Source organism: Heterodontus francisci, chromosome 19 (assembly GCF_036365525.1).
Source record: "Heterodontus francisci isolate sHetFra1 chromosome 19, sHetFra1.hap1, whole genome shotgun sequence".
Classification (NCBI taxonomy): domain Eukaryota; kingdom Metazoa; phylum Chordata; class Chondrichthyes; order Heterodontiformes; family Heterodontidae; genus Heterodontus; species Heterodontus francisci.
The window spans coordinates 74,866,394-74,884,097 of NC_090389.1; the positions used below are offsets into that span (position 1 = coordinate 74,866,394).

General features: G+C 41.2%; 1 protein-coding gene across 4 annotated transcripts in view; it reads left to right on the forward strand.

Moving 5' to 3' along the window:
* The window catches only part of mtmr14 (myotubularin related protein 14), a 97,706-nt gene that overhangs the window by 61,883 nt on the left and 18,119 nt on the right, over nt 1-17,704 (forward strand). For 2 of the 4 annotated variants that reach the window (XM_068052000.1, XM_068052002.1), the window contains 2 exons: nt 946-1,004; nt 4,760-4,895. In XM_068052000.1, the coding sequence (XP_067908101.1) occupies nt 946-1,004; nt 4,760-4,895 (195 nt within the window). The remainder of the gene's footprint in view (nt 1-945; nt 1,005-4,759; nt 4,896-17,704) is intronic. The other 2 variants (XM_068052001.1, XM_068052003.1) reach the window with 1 other exon arrangement.

Sequence of the window (17,704 nt, forward strand, 5' to 3'; positions counted from 1 at the left end):
TCAAATCCCCTCTAAACCTCTTATCTCTTACCCTCAATCTATGCCCCCTGGTAATGGACCCCTCAATCAAGGGGAATAGGGCCTTCCTATCTACGCTGCCTAGGCCCCTCATAATTTTATACTTCAATTAGGCATTCCGTCAGCCTTCTCTGTTCCAAAGAAATCAACTCTAACCTATCCAATCTTTCCTCGTGACTAACATTCTCCAATCCAGGCAGCATCCTCGTAAATCTCCTCTGTACCCTCTGTAGTACAATCACATCTTTCCTATATTGCGGTGACTAGAACTGCACGCAGAACTGCACAACTGCACTCCAGCTGTGGTGTAACTAGAGTTTTATACAATTCTACCATAACTTCCCAGCTCTTGTATTCTATGTCTTGGCAAAAAAGGCAAGTATCCCATATGCCTTCTTGACCACCTTATCTACCTGTCCTGCCATCTTTGGGGATCTGTGGACATGCACTTCAAGGTCCCTCTGTTCCTCTACATTTCTCAGTATCCTGCCATTTATTGTGTATTCCCAAGCCTTGTTAGCCTTCCCAAAATGCATTATCTCGCACCCCATTTGCCACTGTTTCGTCCACCTGACTGGTCCATTGGCATCTTCCTGCAGACTACAGCTTTTTTCTTTATTATCAACCACTGGTCAGTTTTTGAATCGTCTGCAAACTTCTTGATCATATCCCTACATTCAAGCCCAAGTCATTAAAATATACCACAAAGAAGGGACTTAGTATTATCCTTTGTTTGCTGCCTTCCAACATATCCCTTTCAACTTTTCACATATCCCTTAATTCCAGTTGCTGGTATCTTTGTGTGGTACTTTATTAAATAAATTTTGAACAGATGCATGAAAACATATTCTTGTAGGCCACGTTTGCAAAGAAATAAAACCTCCAGTCCTCCTTGCTGTGTGTAATTTTATTACTTTTCCCTTGCAGAAGGAAGACCTCGCATTATAAAGAAAATGAGTTTCCTATGGAAGATCTCTGTCTACTAGGTGAGCACAATTACTCCCCATATCCTCTTAACTCCCAAGGAGAAATAGCTTACTACAGCCGACAGTAGTACTGTGCATGAGTCTAATTGTAATGCAATCTTGGCACCGTGCACTGCCGGAAATGATTTGATAACTGTACAGTTACAAATAAAGTTTTGACTTGTATAGACTTGCAGGTTACAGCTGTGATATAGTAGTAAATGTGATAGAGGACTTTGCTTTATGTTGCAAGTCATAGTGGACTTCTATAAGGTCAAAAGAAAATACAAGGCCAGAGCCCTATGCGTATTGCAATGCAGTATCGTAGTTCCCAGTTTCTACATTTACAAAGCATTTGCTTAGTTCGCTAATGGAATCTAGTGGCAGAAATGGAGTGTTACAACATCAAAATGCTGAATAGACTTAATTCAGAACATCTGAAGTATTCTTAATCTGTCCTGTGTGTTGCATTACAGTGTTGCAGTGCCCAATTTGTATTACTAGAGACTCCCCAAGTATTTGTGTAGCGCATTGGCAGGATCTAGTGGCAGAATAGTATTACAGTAGCAAAGTACTGACTGACTATTATCTAGAATATTTGGTATATTCTTGATCCTGAAAATTTCTTGATCCTGAAAAAAGAATTGACCCTTAAGTTTTTTACTGCTGGATTTGCTGTGATATGACTAATGGGACCAGAGCCGGAAAAGGAAGAGTTAATTCGCAATCCTTTTGTAAAAGGAATCATCACAGAGTCACTGATGACATGCATGGATTGCTGCAAGGGGATTTCAATATTTACATCAACCAGTGAGTCCACTTCATTGATTTCTGAATAGTGGGTTTCTAGAATTCTACAGAGGAACCTTATTAAAAAAAATTCATGCAGTAATGTGAAAAAAGCTAGATCAGTTTTAAGGACAAGTACTTACCATCTATAGAACTGACTCAGAATTGCTGTTCTCTTCAATCACTGCAGCAATCAGACTTTTTGAAAATGGTAATGATCTGCCTACCTGTGATGCATTATATAACCCAGCCTCACATGGCTTATATATACTGTTGAAAAAAAAATAAAAAAATCTGTATCTAGTATAGCTATTAACAAATATATTGGTTTTCATACTGCATATGTTGAAGGTTCAATTATTCAATAACTTCTCCTGTAGTGAGTCATCCATAACTCATTTTCTACTCTCAGAATCCATTCGCTGCCATGAAAGGACTTTGTGATACGCTCCTGATATGAATAGGGTCTGAAAAGATAAACATTGGCACTGCAAGCTTTTATTGAAGAAAGTGAATGTAAAAAAAAAGTTGAGTCTTTAATCCACCCCCACATCTACCAATGTAAAATACTAACAGTTAAGAAACTACGTGTTCCCCCACCATCACCACCACTAAATGGAGTGATTAAAGCTTGAAATCAATTTTGTGGATGGGAGGGAAACATATTCAGTTAGGGACTGGGCTTTGTGATCCCCAATCACATTTTCTTAACGGGCCATTTTACGCATGTACTTGTTGAAATAAAACTCAAATAGTAGAAACACAGTCCAGGAAGTAACTGCAAGAATCCATATTGGAGATCCATCTGTTTCATGTGTACTTGTGATCCATTAGATAATAAAGCCCTTTGTCCACCTATGTTGTCTCCAATCGTGTATAAAATGATCCATTGTTTCATAGAAAAGTGTGAATGAGCAGTTTGTGTTTAGAACACTGATTTTGAGGGCTACTTGTGACAATGACTGAGCAAGGCAACTTCTGTTTTTTTTATTAAATGGAATTCAGGGTTCTTTTTAACCAGTATTTTGGGAACTCCTTTCAGGAATTCTCTCCAGTTTACTTGAAAAGTAATGATAGAATGGTTACAGCACAGAAGGAGGCCGTTTGGCCCATCGTGTCCAGGCTGGCTCTCTACCAGAGCAATTCAGCTAGTCCCACTCCCCTGCCTTTTCCCCATAGCCCTGCAAATCTTTTCTCTAAGAGAACCCAATACCAGCAGGGATTATGGCCTTGCTAATTTTCTTCACCTTTGGAACCAAAGTTTAAATATGATTCGGAAAAATAGGATAGTCTCCTGTCTTTATTGGGAGCTTCAATGTGTTAGAATGTTTTCCTTTACACCAAGAGCTTGGCTTTAAGTGCCACTTAAAAGATGTTAAACATCTTTTCTCTTACTATTGGGGATTGGATGTGTTCTATTAGTATTTATGTTGCTAATATAATGGTAACAGAAGTGCAGTATATCCACCGTTAGAGGTGCTATGTAAATAGAGGCATTGTTTATACATATATATATATTATATATTGCGTTTTCGATGTTCCCACTATGGCTCATGTAACTCTAGTGCAAAGTAGAAATACTTCCTTTTAATGTACAGCTCTGTTGAAAAGATGGCCTTAAAACACAGGGAGGTACTCAAGTCCTCGAGATTGTATCGAGATCAAGTCAACTAGATTTCCATTCTATGTTAGAATATTCAAATATGGTCACTACAAAATACAGAACAACCCTGGCAGGTGAACACCATGTTTATTTTTAGTCTGAGACACCTGGCTGGACCTGAGGCTTCAGCTGTAGAGAATGAGGAAACTGGCTAATGATTTCCACTAATAGATAACCCTGAAATGAACCTGGCGAGATCTTTATTCAGAGCTTCGTATGCCTGAAGAGTAATCCAAAAAAAAAAACATTTAGGTTACAGGCTTCAAAGCTTTGTTTCCCTCATTCACACTTAAAAATTCTTTTGAATGGATAGCATATATGGCTGAGGACTGTCTCTGAAACAGGTTTCAGAGTATAGGTTTGAGGCAACTGTCATGCTAGGCCCCCACTTGCCAAGAATGAGGCGCATCAATTTTGTCATGAACATTGATTTTTAACTGTTGTTGGAGCGAGGAAATGACTTGTTAAACATATCAGCCGCGGCTGGGAAAAAAACATTTACATACTAATAGACATCGAAGATGAGGAAGCACATTCCAGGGCTTGTGAAGGAGGATACAATCCACAAGGGCCAGGACTGGTTAGACCAACTAGTCACATGACTACCTGGCTGTTCCACGGTTTTCTTTTGAACTGGCCACAGAGAGAGTGTCTGTTTGCTCCTGGACTGAGAAGATCTCTCCTGTCTGCTCCTATCTCTTTCTCACAAGCCTCTGAATCCACTGAAGACACATGAACCCCAAGAGAGAAAAATCTCCTACAGCGAACAAGGTTTAAGAAGAATACTGGGTCCCAACGAAAAGCAAGATCTACCTACAATCAAGGACTCTACAGTGCACTCGAAGAACCATAACAAAAACTCTTCAGATATTGCCTCAAACTTTTCCACTTTATTTTTTCTTCTCTTTTCTGTCTCTATTTGCATGTGTGTATCGCGTATGCATGCTGGCATGGGTGCGTCGTATATCCGTAGGCGTTAACCAAATTAGAGTTTAAGTTTAATAAATTTAAACTTTTCTTCTTTAATCCTAAGAAAGCCTGTTTGTGCTGGTTTCTTTGCCTTTTAATTGGAAAGCAGTGAACAAGGATTCACCAAGGGGGAGCTAAAAACAGTGTGTTTAAAATGAAACCCTGTTACATTAAGACCAGGTGAAGGCTGAAAGGGAACCCTAGACCTCTTTCTCACCTGGTTGTAACACAACTTTCTTGTGAGCTTAATCAGAGGTTGGTCTCACACAAATATGATGCATACTGTGGGGTGAAGCTCCTGCAGCATAATGCATACATGACAAAAAACCTGATACTTAACATGTATTTGTGTTAGCACATACAGACCGAGGAAGTACCACCAGTCTGAGCAGCGATTTCTCTGTCATCATGGAAGAGTCTCCCACTACTACAGGGACATTCAACTATGAGGCATTGGAAATGACAGCAGGCCCAGCAACACAGGTGGCCTGGTAAGTAATGCTTTTTTAATACATATTCTTTGCATTTTTTCTTCCTTCCCGTCCTCTTTTTGGTCTCTCTAAGCACATGTTCTTCCTGGAAGCAGTTAGAGATATGTGAGAGTAGGATTATTTCAAGTAGAGGTATGAAGTTTTCCTTCCCTCTCTGGTAAGAAGCATCTGGTGTTGATGTTTTGCCTTAAGGATGCAGGTCTCTAGCTTGGATTTTATGACTCACTCTGCCAGAAGTCATGAGGATAAACACACGCCATGCAGCACGTTGGAAATGCAGATTACCATGCTGCTCTTATGAATGACTCTTTTATTGATTTTTTTTTTTCCTTCTCTTCAAATTTCTTATCTTAATCCTGCCCTCCTGAAGAGGTGATTTAATATTAGTTCAATGGGCATAAAAAGTTGGCAGTACTTCACTCAATAGGAAATTTAACCTATCTGAATTAGAGAGCAGACAGTATTGGCAGAATATTCAGTTATGGGGGGGGGGGGGGGATTAAGAGTGAAGAGATTAGCTAATATCCCTCCAAAGCCCAGCTGTAGCAGCTCTCCCCTCACCACCATCCCTAGTTGATGTCTTCTAATTCAACAGAGAACATGATCTGAATCTGAAACTATCCTCATCTACATAGCGCAGTACCACACAATGTTCACTGTGCGCGTCAATAATTTGGATATAGGGCTGGAGAAAGTGGACACATCCAGACAACTTTGACACAAAAATTAATTGTGCTGTGACCAAGATGTTGTGCTAGAGGAGTGGTGCCCAAATTTGCAGAAAATATTAAAATAGGGGTTAAAGTAAATAATTATAAGGATGAAAAGAAGCTGAGTGGGGGAATTGATAAGATGCTGGGAATGGGTAGAAAAGTGGCAGATGTAATTTAATGTCAGCAACTGTATCCATTTTTGCTTGTGATGAAGAATTGATAGAAATAAACACGATACATCATGTTTTAATGCTTTTGCCTCTTTGATATGAAGTCAGTTAATACCATTCACCTGTCAAGTTGATTTGCCTATACACAGTCACTCTAATGAATACTGGTGCATGGTTACAACTCAGGTTGGACCTGAGCCAGGTACACACAATCACTTTTATGATCAAATTAAAGCCTTTTGATTGTTTCCACATTTATTTTCAGGGGAAATTAACCCTGATATTTTTATATCAATTGTGACTTTTTTCAAATTAAATACTTACAGAAGTTCTAAATTCGATAATTTAAGTGCAAACAGCATTTATTTGTGATACATTAGATCAAAGAAGTTGTCTTGTCAGTGAGAAAGGCAATGCACATTAAGAACAAATTATCAATTGATTAGTTGTTTCATGCGATATTGTTACACTGAATAAACTTCTCATTAGCCTGTTGATTTTGTTCTGCAAAACTTTGATAATTATACAGATTAACCAACTCGAGCTGTACCAAATGTTCAGGACTATCCCTAAATCCACCTTGGATCCTGGTTTGAAACTTGGAGCTCTGATCAATAAATTGCATGCAGCCTCAACTCAAAAACTCATGAATTTTTCAGTCAAGGAAAACATTCTTCCTTTCTCTTTTTTTTTGCTGACAACTCCTACCCTTTTATAGGCAGCTTGTCTTCCAATGCTACCATTTACATTTTCTTCCTACCTATCTTGAAACACAAATTGTATTTTCACATGGGCAGTATTTTTGAAGCCACATTTCTTCTTCAACTTGTAACCAAGGTAAGGATTACTCGGGAGCTATTGCTGGCCTCTTGTGAGAGCAAACATACCTCTAGTGTAAACTGTATAGTTATTAAAGGATGTAGTAACACAGACTTTGAATTCTGTGCAAACTTTGTTAGATTCAATGTCCATTTAAATACTGAATAAGGGTCATGCTATGGGTTGTTTGATTCAGTGAATTAACATCCTCACATCCCTGCAATTTAGAAAGCCCAGTTTCTCCTGTATTAAAAGCTAGATATGAAAGCGAGCAATATTGCTTCTGATAACAATGAGGAAGGAGAGGTAGATCAGTTCCTGGCATCAGAAGGGATTTTATAAGGGATACATACAAGATATCTCGGCAGTGAAATTAGATGGGCAGGCAGGCAGGATGGATGAATGAACTACTCAAAATATCATTGTGTTACAATGGAAATAGCATTGCTGTTTTTTGGGTTATGTTCTGTTTAATATTGCAAGGTTTAAAGATTGTTACGATCAAGGTGGGAGGAGTGCACTGTTAATTCAGTCCCACTTCTCCACAGGTCACAGCATATCAATAAATTTTCCCACTTACCGAAACAGTCAATTAGATACTCTATTTGTCCCCAGAATAAAGCACACCAACCAGGTTTCTTTAATAAACAACAAAATTAACCCTTTGTTATAAAACCAAGTCTTAACCAATAATGAAGTAAATAGATATATATACACACGAATTCAGATATTAAAGCTCCTTATTTTTTTCTAGTGTAAACCGTGGCGCGGAGTCAACTCCCCCTTGTCCCCTTTATTCCCTATACCCGCTTGATACTGGCCGTCACGTGGGACTGAAGTCCTGTTAATTCAGGCTCAGGCTGGGTGTTTGGGATATCGGATTACAAGAGAGCCACCCTCCAGCTTAATCCACAGCTGCAGTTAATGGCTTAGTACAAAGAGGAAGAAACTCAGTCCTTTCTTTAACTATCAATTTACTTTATTCACGTTGTTGTACAATGTAAGAATAAGGATAATACACTTAGTTAGACAAAAGCATGCAACTCCAACTGAGTTATACAGTTAATAACAAAACTAGCTAGAATTCATCAGCACATCCACTAGGTTCCTCTGACCTTTCCCTGACCGAGTCACAGAAAACTTAAGGATAATACCCGAGAAAGGGAGAGTTAACGCTGGCCAGGCGTTCCGTTCTCTCTCTCTTCTGCGTCGTCGCCGCGTTGCTCACGCAGGGTCTTCCACTTCCACGATGGTTGATCTCCGGAGTCTTCGCTGGCTCTATGCCCAGAAAGCTCTCTTCTTATCCTCTCTCTTATCTCCAATTCTGAGCTGTGTCTTTCCGGTTGGCTTAAGCCTACTCACCTCATTCACATCTTCTCTTAATTGGCCCAGGCCCAAAGACCCCAGTATCACACCGTGTCCAAATAAGGCTCTTTTCCTGTGGTCGATCCTTTGTCTTGTCTCATAAAGTAATTAGTTCAAACTGGTTTTTACCAGCACACGCCAGTGTCTGAGCTCCAGGTTACTACAGGTCAACAAACAATCCCAGCAGTTTGTAACTGATTGTGTATTTCTTACAGCCCCTGGCCAACACTAGCCCTCATGCACACATACATACATCCAAAAACCGGTTAACCGGGGAAAAAAAGGAATTTTGGTTTCCAGCTGTTTCATAGGTATATAAAAACTTCGACTGCCATGATCTCCAGAAGGAAGTTCTTTGGTTTAGCAATGTGTCCCATAGTCGAATGATTGGATGCCACTCGAAGTCTTTCCAGGTGAGGTTGATGAACAGTCTGTGATGGGCAGGCGTTCAAAGAACTTCAACAGTAGAAGGGTTCACATAGGTCTTCCATTGGAGGTGTAGCAACAGGTGTCAGTTCTCTCATTCGATGCAAAAGTCCTTTTTTAAAGATGCAAGATTTCTTCAAATTCAGGGTTTCTTTGAAAGTGCAGTACCACTTCATACAAGCTGTTGCTTTTCAAGAGCAAGAATTCTTTACAGAGAGGTAATACTTTTCTGGTTCTTCTGATCTCAGGCATGTCAAAATCAAATTCCAATTAAAGGCCTGCTCAGCTCAGGGAAAAAAACCCCGACCTGAACCCGACAGAACCACATTGGACCCGAGCCTGACCCAGCCCAAGTCCCTCCATTTTTTCCCGCGCCAGACCCAGTCCAAGCCCAACCCGACCCGACCACCAGAATGTTCACTTTACCTACCTTGCGACTCCGAATCTGCAGGAAGCTGCAGCATGAGCATGATGGCGTCATAGAGATGCTCACTGCGCAGATTCAGAGTTTCCCTCCTTGACGTCCTGGACTCCCAGCTCAGGTAGGTTTTTCAACATTTGACACTTAACAGCAGAGCAAAATGCAATACTTACTTACTGTGTGTGTCCGACCCGAGTACGAAAGCCGGACCCGGAAGAGCGACCCGACCCGAACCCGACACATGTCGTCGGGTTTGGGTCGGGTAGCAGGCCTTTAATTCCAATTGCTTGTTTTAGTCCAAACACACTGGCTTTTAAACGGTTCAAAAAATGAAACTAAAATCTTCCAGATACCAGTCACATGCCAAGTCATAAATTCTCTCATCCCAAAAAGGGTAGCTCTGAGGTCAAACCCCCTACTGGTTTCGTTGAAATTACCTGAGTTCCAGTATTTGTTTACTGGTCAAAACCAGGAACCTCATTGATCCTGCCTTCCTTCCAAAAGCATCCATAAAGTTCAGTTATCTTCAGATGTGTCAACGTCCACTGAAATCCTTTTCAGTTTTAAAAAATATAGAATCCAGGTATTAACACACAAATGGAAATCCTCATAACAAGATCATTATAAATGTTTTATCAAAGTATAGCATTTGGCAATCCAGGAGCATTCTAATATTGGGTTCTAATAAAGGGTAATAAACAACAGCAACCTGTATTTAGAAGATGCTGGAAATACCCAGCAGGTCAGGCAACATCTGTAAAAGGAAAACAAAGTTAATGTTTCAGTTCGATTACCATTAGTAATTGAGTATTTGCAGGATTTCCACTATCTTAATCACTGCTTTTAGCTTTTTTCGTGTTTCACAAATGTATGAGCACCACTTACTTCCTTTATGGTGTTGAAGTACCTAAAGATGAAGCCGAAAGAAAGTTGGGGGTCCTAGGAGACTTAACAACTAAACTGAATCTCCAGTGTAGTAATCTCTGAATCATTCCCAGTGCCATGCAGTCGATAAGGCAGGAAGAGAAAGATTAGGATTGTCACTACGTGGCTGGAAGGTTGGTGTGGAAAGGAGGGTTTCAAATTCCTGGGACACTGGGACCACTTTTGGACCCAGAAAAGGCTATATGTATATAAGGGATGGCCTTCACCTAAACTAAAGAGGCACCTGCATCTTTGCATAAACAGTAAATAGGGCAGTGGGGAAAAATTTAAACTAGATGGCAGGGGTGGGAGGTGGTGATGGAAGGGGAAAATCCACACTGTAAATAAAAAGAATCAGGAAATATGGGCAGAGTTGGAACAGTTACCCAGATAAAGATTCCAGACACAAATGCAGGTAGCATAAGAAATAAAACAAGTGAGTAATGAGCACAAATTCAGCTCAAAGGATATGACGTAGCAGCCGTTATAGAGGCCTGGCTATAACTTGAGCGTGATTGTGAGCTAAGTATTCCAAGCTACGGATCTTTAGAAAGGACAAGGAAATTTGGAAAGAAAGGACAATAACGATATAGATAAAAGACACAGTTACTCGAGTAGAAAGAATGGCCTTGAGCTTGACTGGTGTGGGTTTTGTGAACAGGCGGAGGAGGTACGCTAACGGCCATCCTATGGGGAGGGTCTGATCGCACAGGGAGGGGTGGGGGGAAGGTTGGCGAGCGCACAGTGAGGTGTCTGATTGCAAGTGGGGGGGAAGGGATTCTACAATTGTGGGGAAGGGTCTGATCATTCAGGGTGTTAGATGGTAGGTAGGTAAGTTTGTTAAGTTGGGAGGAAGCACTCCTGTTCCTCCTGGCCCACAGACAATGCTGCAAAGGCTCTTGCCTCTTTCACGATGCAGTCTTCGCCTCCCTTTAGCTGCTGGGTTTCCTGTGAACCTGGGAAACCCAGCCATCTAGGGTTAAGCCTGGAAGAGAGGTTAAATCTGAGGCATGTGGCCTCTTAATATTTAAATGATCAACTTGCCTCTTGAGAGGAGACTGGCTACCCACATTCTGTCCCTGCCTGTTCTGCCTCCGTTAAAACTGGAAGTTGGCGGTTGGGGTTTGTGATTTTTTTAATTTTCACATCTCACCTGACCTAAACCCACCCATTTGGGAGGTTGAAATCCCCCCCGGCCCAATTAATTTTAGTAAAGGTGATCGGGCAATGAAAACACTTTAGTTAGAATTATGGAACAGCAAAAGTTGCAAGACTCTGGAAGGAGTTGTCTATAGACTTCCTAATAGTGATGTAGTTGGGGTGGGGTGGGGGAAGTATAAATTTAGAGATCAGGGACTTATGTAACAAAAATAATTTGGTTATATTAGGAGATTTTAATTTTCTTGTAAACTGGGTATAGCAGACCACCTCAAGTTGTAAAGGTAATGAATTTGTAGAATGTACTTGAGACAGTTTTCTGTGATTCTTCCCCCCCGCCCCACCCCTGCCTTTGGATGCTTTAGATGCTAAAAAACCTCCAAGGTAGCCAAGATAGGATCTTGAGCTATAATGTCAGTTTAGCCTGCTTTTAGTGCAAGATACCATCTTGGTAAAGAAGTTGAAGCGTGGGCCAGGGACAGCTGCCCAGAGGATCGTTGGGCGTTGGCAATTAAATTGCCTGCTATTGTCATTAAAGAGGTTGCACAGCATTTTGGTGGCTAGCACTTCAATTAACTACCTTTCATAATAGTGACCAGCTGATCAGGAGTAAACACGTTGTTGCAGAAGATTTCGATTGCTACCTAAAGCTGTGCTCAGTTTTCTTTGTTCGGTTGCTGCTGGAGGTTTCAAGAGGATGTTTGAGATGCATCAGGAGACTTTCTGGGACACTTTGTCAAGATTTCACCAATACTTTTATCAACATTTATTCTGGAAATTCTCCTGAGGACTTCACCTAAAGAGTGTGAGTGTTGTGCTACTCTACCTTATAGTAGTCACCAGGCGAAAGGAATTGCCTGTCATGTGGGTATCTTATTAGGAGTTCCCCTTGATCTGCAGAAGGAATGGGAGGAGGACATGAGGCCAGGCAGATCAACAATAGCAGGGGAGAGGGACAGGAAAGCGTGGTGGTCTCCTTCGTTCCCCCCACCCCGCCCGCAGGTACAGAACATTCTTCCTCTGAACCTCCTCCACCAGGACCTATGGTGCCGCATCCAAGAACATGTGAGCCCTCCCTCATTATCTGAGCCATCCTGGTACGTTCTGTTATGTGTCAGCCAGTGCACTCCACACCGTCAGTATTAGTGGGTGCATAGAGGCAACATATACTGCTTCACAAAAATTGCTTCTAATCAGCATTTAAGTGCTAAACCTGCAGTTGTCTGTTTAGTGCCTCCAGGCAAGTTTACAATGATAGTGATTATCAATTATCTCCCAAACCACAGGCTAAAACCAGAATTTCAAACAGGCATGCCTTATTATCACAGCACTCACTTAGCACCTGTTTTCACCCTTTCACCAAAATAACCCCAATGTGTTTTAGAACTGACAAGGGAACAGGCCATACTGGATATGTGATGAGTAATGAAACAGAATTAGTTACAATCTAACTATAAGCGAGCATCTTGCAAATACTGATCATAATATGATTGGATTTTATATTAGATGTGAGAAAGGAGGTCATAGGAACAGGAATAGGCCATTCAGTCCTTTGACCCTGCTCTGCCATTCAATTTGACAAATCAGAATATTCTCTTGAAGGTAAGAGATTAGGAGACGTGGAGGGGCAAAGAGAATTAGGTGTACACAGATCACTAAAAGTTAATGCATAGGTGCAAAACGTAATCAAAAAGGCTAATGAAATGTTGGCCTTCACCTCTAGGGGAGTTGTAATTCAAGAGAGGAAGTCATGCTCAAGTTGTGCCGAGTCTTGGCCATACCCAACTAAGGATACTGGCCGGAATTTTACACCCACCTAGTGGGACTAGCTAACTTGCTCTTGCAGACAGCTGGCATGAACATGGTGGACCGAATGGTCTCCTGTGCTGTAACCATTCCACGCTGTGATTCTAGGTTGCATAAACTTGACTTTTATTCCCTTGAGTTTAGAAGGTTGAGGAGTTAAAATGGCAAAGAGATTTGATTAGGTAGATACTGAGAAGTTGCTTCCTTTGGTTGGGGGAATCCTGAACAAGGGGGTGTAATCTTAAAATTAGAACTAGGCCATTGAATAGTGAAATCTGGAAGTACTTTTTCACCTAAGACTAAGATCAAATCTCCTCTTCACCTTCTTTGTTGTAGAGAACAGCAGCAGCTTCTCCAGTCTCTCCACATAACCGAAGTCCCTCATTTCTGCTACCATTCCAATAAGTCTCTTCAAGGACCCTCTTCAAGGAATTGATGCACTTCCTAAAGTGTGTTGCTCAGAACTGAATAGTTGAGGCCTAACCAGTATTTAACATAATTTTCTTACTTTTGTACTCTATTCCTCTGTTAATATGCCAAGGATCCCATATGCTTTTTCAACAGCCTTCTCAATCTGTCTGGACACCTTTGAAGATTTACGTAGATAAACCCTCAGATCTTTCTGTTCCTCTCCCACCCATTTTAAAATTGTACCATTTAGTTCATAATGCTTTTCCTCATTCTTTCTACCAAACTTCACACTTCTCTACATTAAATTTCATCTACCACTTCTCTGCCCATTTTACCAGTCTGGCTACGTCCTCCTGAAGTGTGATACTATCTTCCTCAGAGTTTACTACTTTTCCAAGTTTTGTATAATCAGCAAACTTAGAAATGCCCTGTATACTGAAGTTCAGGTTATTAATCTGTATCAAAAAGAGCAGTGATCCTATTGCAGACCCCTGGGGAACACCACTGTATACTTCCAATCTTAAAAACAATCGCTCACCACTACTCTGTTTTCTCTCCCTTAGTAAACTTTGTATCCACACTGCCACTGTCCCTTTTAATCCCTTGGGCTTTAATTTTGATGATAATGCTATTACATGAAGTTTATCGAATGCCTTTTCATAGTCCATTATCCTCATCAACCCTTTCTGTTACTTCAAAGAACTTCATTAAGTTAGTCAAACACGATTTGCCATTGATAAATCTGTGCAGACTTTCATTTATTCGCCCATACTTTTCTAAATGCCAATTAATTTTGATCCTGATTATTGGCTCTAAAATTTTCTCTGCCACTGACGTTCGGCTGACTAGTCAGTAGTCGGCGAGTTTAACCCTCTCCTGTTTTTTGAACAGGGTGTAACATTTGCAGTCCTCTGGCACTACCCCTAAATCTTCAATGATTTTCATGATGGAACAGGTTCAAGGATCTGAATGGCTTACTCTTGTTCCTATCTTCCCAAATGAGTTCATTCAACAAAAAGCAGCAGTCAGCAAAGCCATAAGAATAAAATGTTGAACCACCTAGTTGAATTTAAGTCAAAGTAGTGAACAAAGTGCACAGTACCTTAAGTACTGCATGAATTTCTGGTCACTAAAACATAAGGGAAACATTCAAATTCTGAAGGCAGTGCAGAGAAGAACCATGAGGCTGGTCTCTTGTGTTGGAAGACTGAGTCCTAAGGAACGACTGGAGAAGTCTGAGCTGGCTACAAGGGAGATATGAGAGGTAATATTACAGCAATGTACACAAGGTTAAGGGCATGAATAAAGTAAATCCAGAATATTGGAGAGGAAAGAAAGGTTGCCGATTGACAGAGTGTTTCTTTTTCAGGAAGAGATCAATAATGGCACTATTGAAAGCCAGGGGAAGGTGCCTGAGGAGAGGGATCCGTTTACATTGTCAGCTAGCATGAGGACCAGGAATGGAAGTTGGGGGATCAGGAGCTTAGTAGGAATGAAGTTGAGGAAGTAAGAGCTAAGTCTCATGGGTGACATTCCTGCCACACAAGGCAATGACCATCTCCAACAAGAGAGTTTCTAACCATCTCCCCTTGACATTCAGTGGTATTACCATCGCTGATTCCCCCACCATCAACATGCTGGGGGATTACCATTGACAAGAAACTTAACTGAACCAGCCATATAAGTACTGTGGCCACGAGAGCAGGTCAGAGGCTGGGAATTCTGTGATTAGTAACTTGCCTCCTGACTCCCCAAAGCCTGTCCACCGTCTACAAAGCACAAGTGAGGAGTGTGATGGAATATTCTCCACTTGCCTGGATAAGTGCGGCTCTAACAACACTCAAGCTCGACACCATCCAGGACAAAACCATCCAGTTCGCTAGATTATCACCCCATCCGCCACCTTAAACATTCACTCCCTCCACCACTGGCGCACATTGGTAGCAGTGTGTACCATCTACCAGATGCACTGCAGCAACTGGCCAAGGCTCCTGCGACAGCACCTTCTAAACCCGCAATCTCTGCCTCTTAGAAGGACCAGGGCAGCAGACACATGGGAAAGCCACCACCTGCAAATTCCCCTCCAAGTCGCACGCCATCCTGACTTGGAAATATATCGCTATTCCTTCACTTTCACTGGGTAAAAATCCAGGACCTCCGTCCCAAACAACACTATGGGTGTACCTAGGTAACATGGGCTGCAGCGGTTCAGGAAGGCAGCTTACCACCACCTTCTCAAAGGCAGTTGGGGATGGGCAATAAATGCTGGCCTTGCCCGTGATGTCCACATCCCAAGAACAAATAAAAAATTAGAGTGATGTAGAAATGGGAAAAGCAGATGAGAATTTGGAGTTGTAGTCTTAGGCATAGAAAAGGGCAGCAGTCTTGGTGACAATGACATATATGCACTCCTCACACTTACTAGAATTGAGGGCAGAGTGGGGAGAGGAAAGGTTTTAAAAGAAGCAACAGGTAGTGGGGAAAAAAGAATAATCCTAGAGTAGTGGACAATATGGCAGTGAAAAGCAATAGATGGTTAAACCAGTTGTATGCCAATATGCTCAATTTGACAGTCTGTGGGTGGGGGCTGTACCCTGGGAAACAACTGGGATGGGAGATAGTAAATGTTTTATTCAGGTTGCAGGCGTTAAAATTTGAGGTGAAGGACTTGAGAAAATGAGTGGTATTGTGGCAAATGGAGGGCCAAAGTTTCGAACAACTTTAATTGTACTGTTATTGCATGAAAATAGATGAGAGGACTAAACCATGGTTCATAAGGACTTAATTCTCTTGCGCTCGCTATTCTTACATTGCCATTTTCCTACAGTTATATCAGCCTCACAGCTCCAGCAACCCGGTTGATATAAATTGGCCATTGTATATTGCCCCTAGTGTAGGTAAGTGGTAGGAGAATTGAGGGAAGGTGGGGATGTGGTAGGAAATATGGGATTAATGTAGGATTAGTATAAATGGGTGGTTGATGGTTGGCGCAGACTCGGTGGGCCGAAGGGCCTGTTTCAGTGCTGTATCTCTCTATGACTATTAGGATTCACCATGTAGACGAGGACAATTTCAAAATAGCAAGGAAACATTGTAGTAAACCTCTAATATGAAAGGAAAATACTGCAGATGCTGGAAATCTGAAATAAAAACAAAAAATGCTGGAAATACTCAACAGGTCAGGCAGCATCTGTAGAAACAGGAATAGAGTTAACCTTTCAGGTGAATGACAAAAGGTCATTTCAAGCATTTACTGTAATTGACCTTTTTGGAAAAAAAGGACTGGTGATGGACTATCTTTTAATGTTCATTTCTTTTAAGTTCACAGCAGAACAAAAAGCAAAAATGCACATATCAAATCTACTCTGTTTAACTGTAGCATAATATCTACTTACCCACTAGACATGTCACTCTGCAAGTCCCAGATCTGTTATGTAACCTCTACTAGGAGTATGTCTTGCAGCTACAAATAGCTTTCATGCTGACCCTGTTTCCTTTTGTTTAAAATTACATAGATTTAGTCACAGTGCTGTGTGCTATCATTAAGTCATTCTTTTAGACAGCAGCAGTGTTGGTGTGGATAAATCAATTACGATTTTAATTTAGTCTTTTAGCTACCCTGATTTTACTCCTTCCTATTTCCTCAAGTCTCATGTTTCTTTGCGTGCTCGCTCCTTTACATCCCCCCCCACCACTTTATTATATTATTTTAGTATACCTTTCCAGTCATACATTCTTGCTTTTATTTCATATTTAGTCTTTGATGCCTCAGTGCTAGCAAGTTTGCTTCTTTCCAAAATCATTTATTTTCTATATTAAAATGTATTTTTGTAAATTAAAATTAATACCTTGCACCCACTTGCGGACACAAATTAGTGGTTTCTCCATCTGCAGTGTGGCTTTCAGAAAACTTTCACCAGCTCCTGCGTAAGGACATTTACTGCCAAGTATCTTCCTGCAGTGGGGAGCGTGTGATGTTCTGGGCTGCCTATTATTTTGCAGTCACCCTTATCCAAGAGGATGGAACAGTATGGAATACACCATAAATAAAAAACAACATTAGTAGTTGAGTCAGGCATGATGGGTGTCACCTGTATAAGGTCTTGACCCATTTAGCCTTACTGGAAAGTTTTAAACTGCGCAATGAAAAGCTTTTAGCTCCTTGAAGTGTCACTGGAGCAGGTCCTGTAGGGTTTTGGGTTGATGGTTTAATCCACTGCGGTTGTGCCATTAGCAAGACTGTTCATGAGGTGCTGGATACTCATCTTCCATAACTTGTTCAACAGTGACAAATGAGGTCAAATCATCTGCATCTGTTTGCAGCCAGCTGTTTATGGAAAAAGAAAAGGATTTTATATAGCACCTTATCACATAGCCCAAACATCCCAAAGTACTTGTGTGCAGTGAATTCTGTTGAAGCCTGCTCATTGTTGCTAGGTATAAACATGCTGTAAGGAACTCAAGAATAAGACCCCACAGTAACTGGTGGTGTTGGGGTTGTGCGACCAGGTGAGGAAGGGACCTTGGGGCTCCCCTTTCGCCCCTTCTCTGCTTTGCCCACAACAGGGTTTATCCTTTTTTTTAAAAACACAGTGA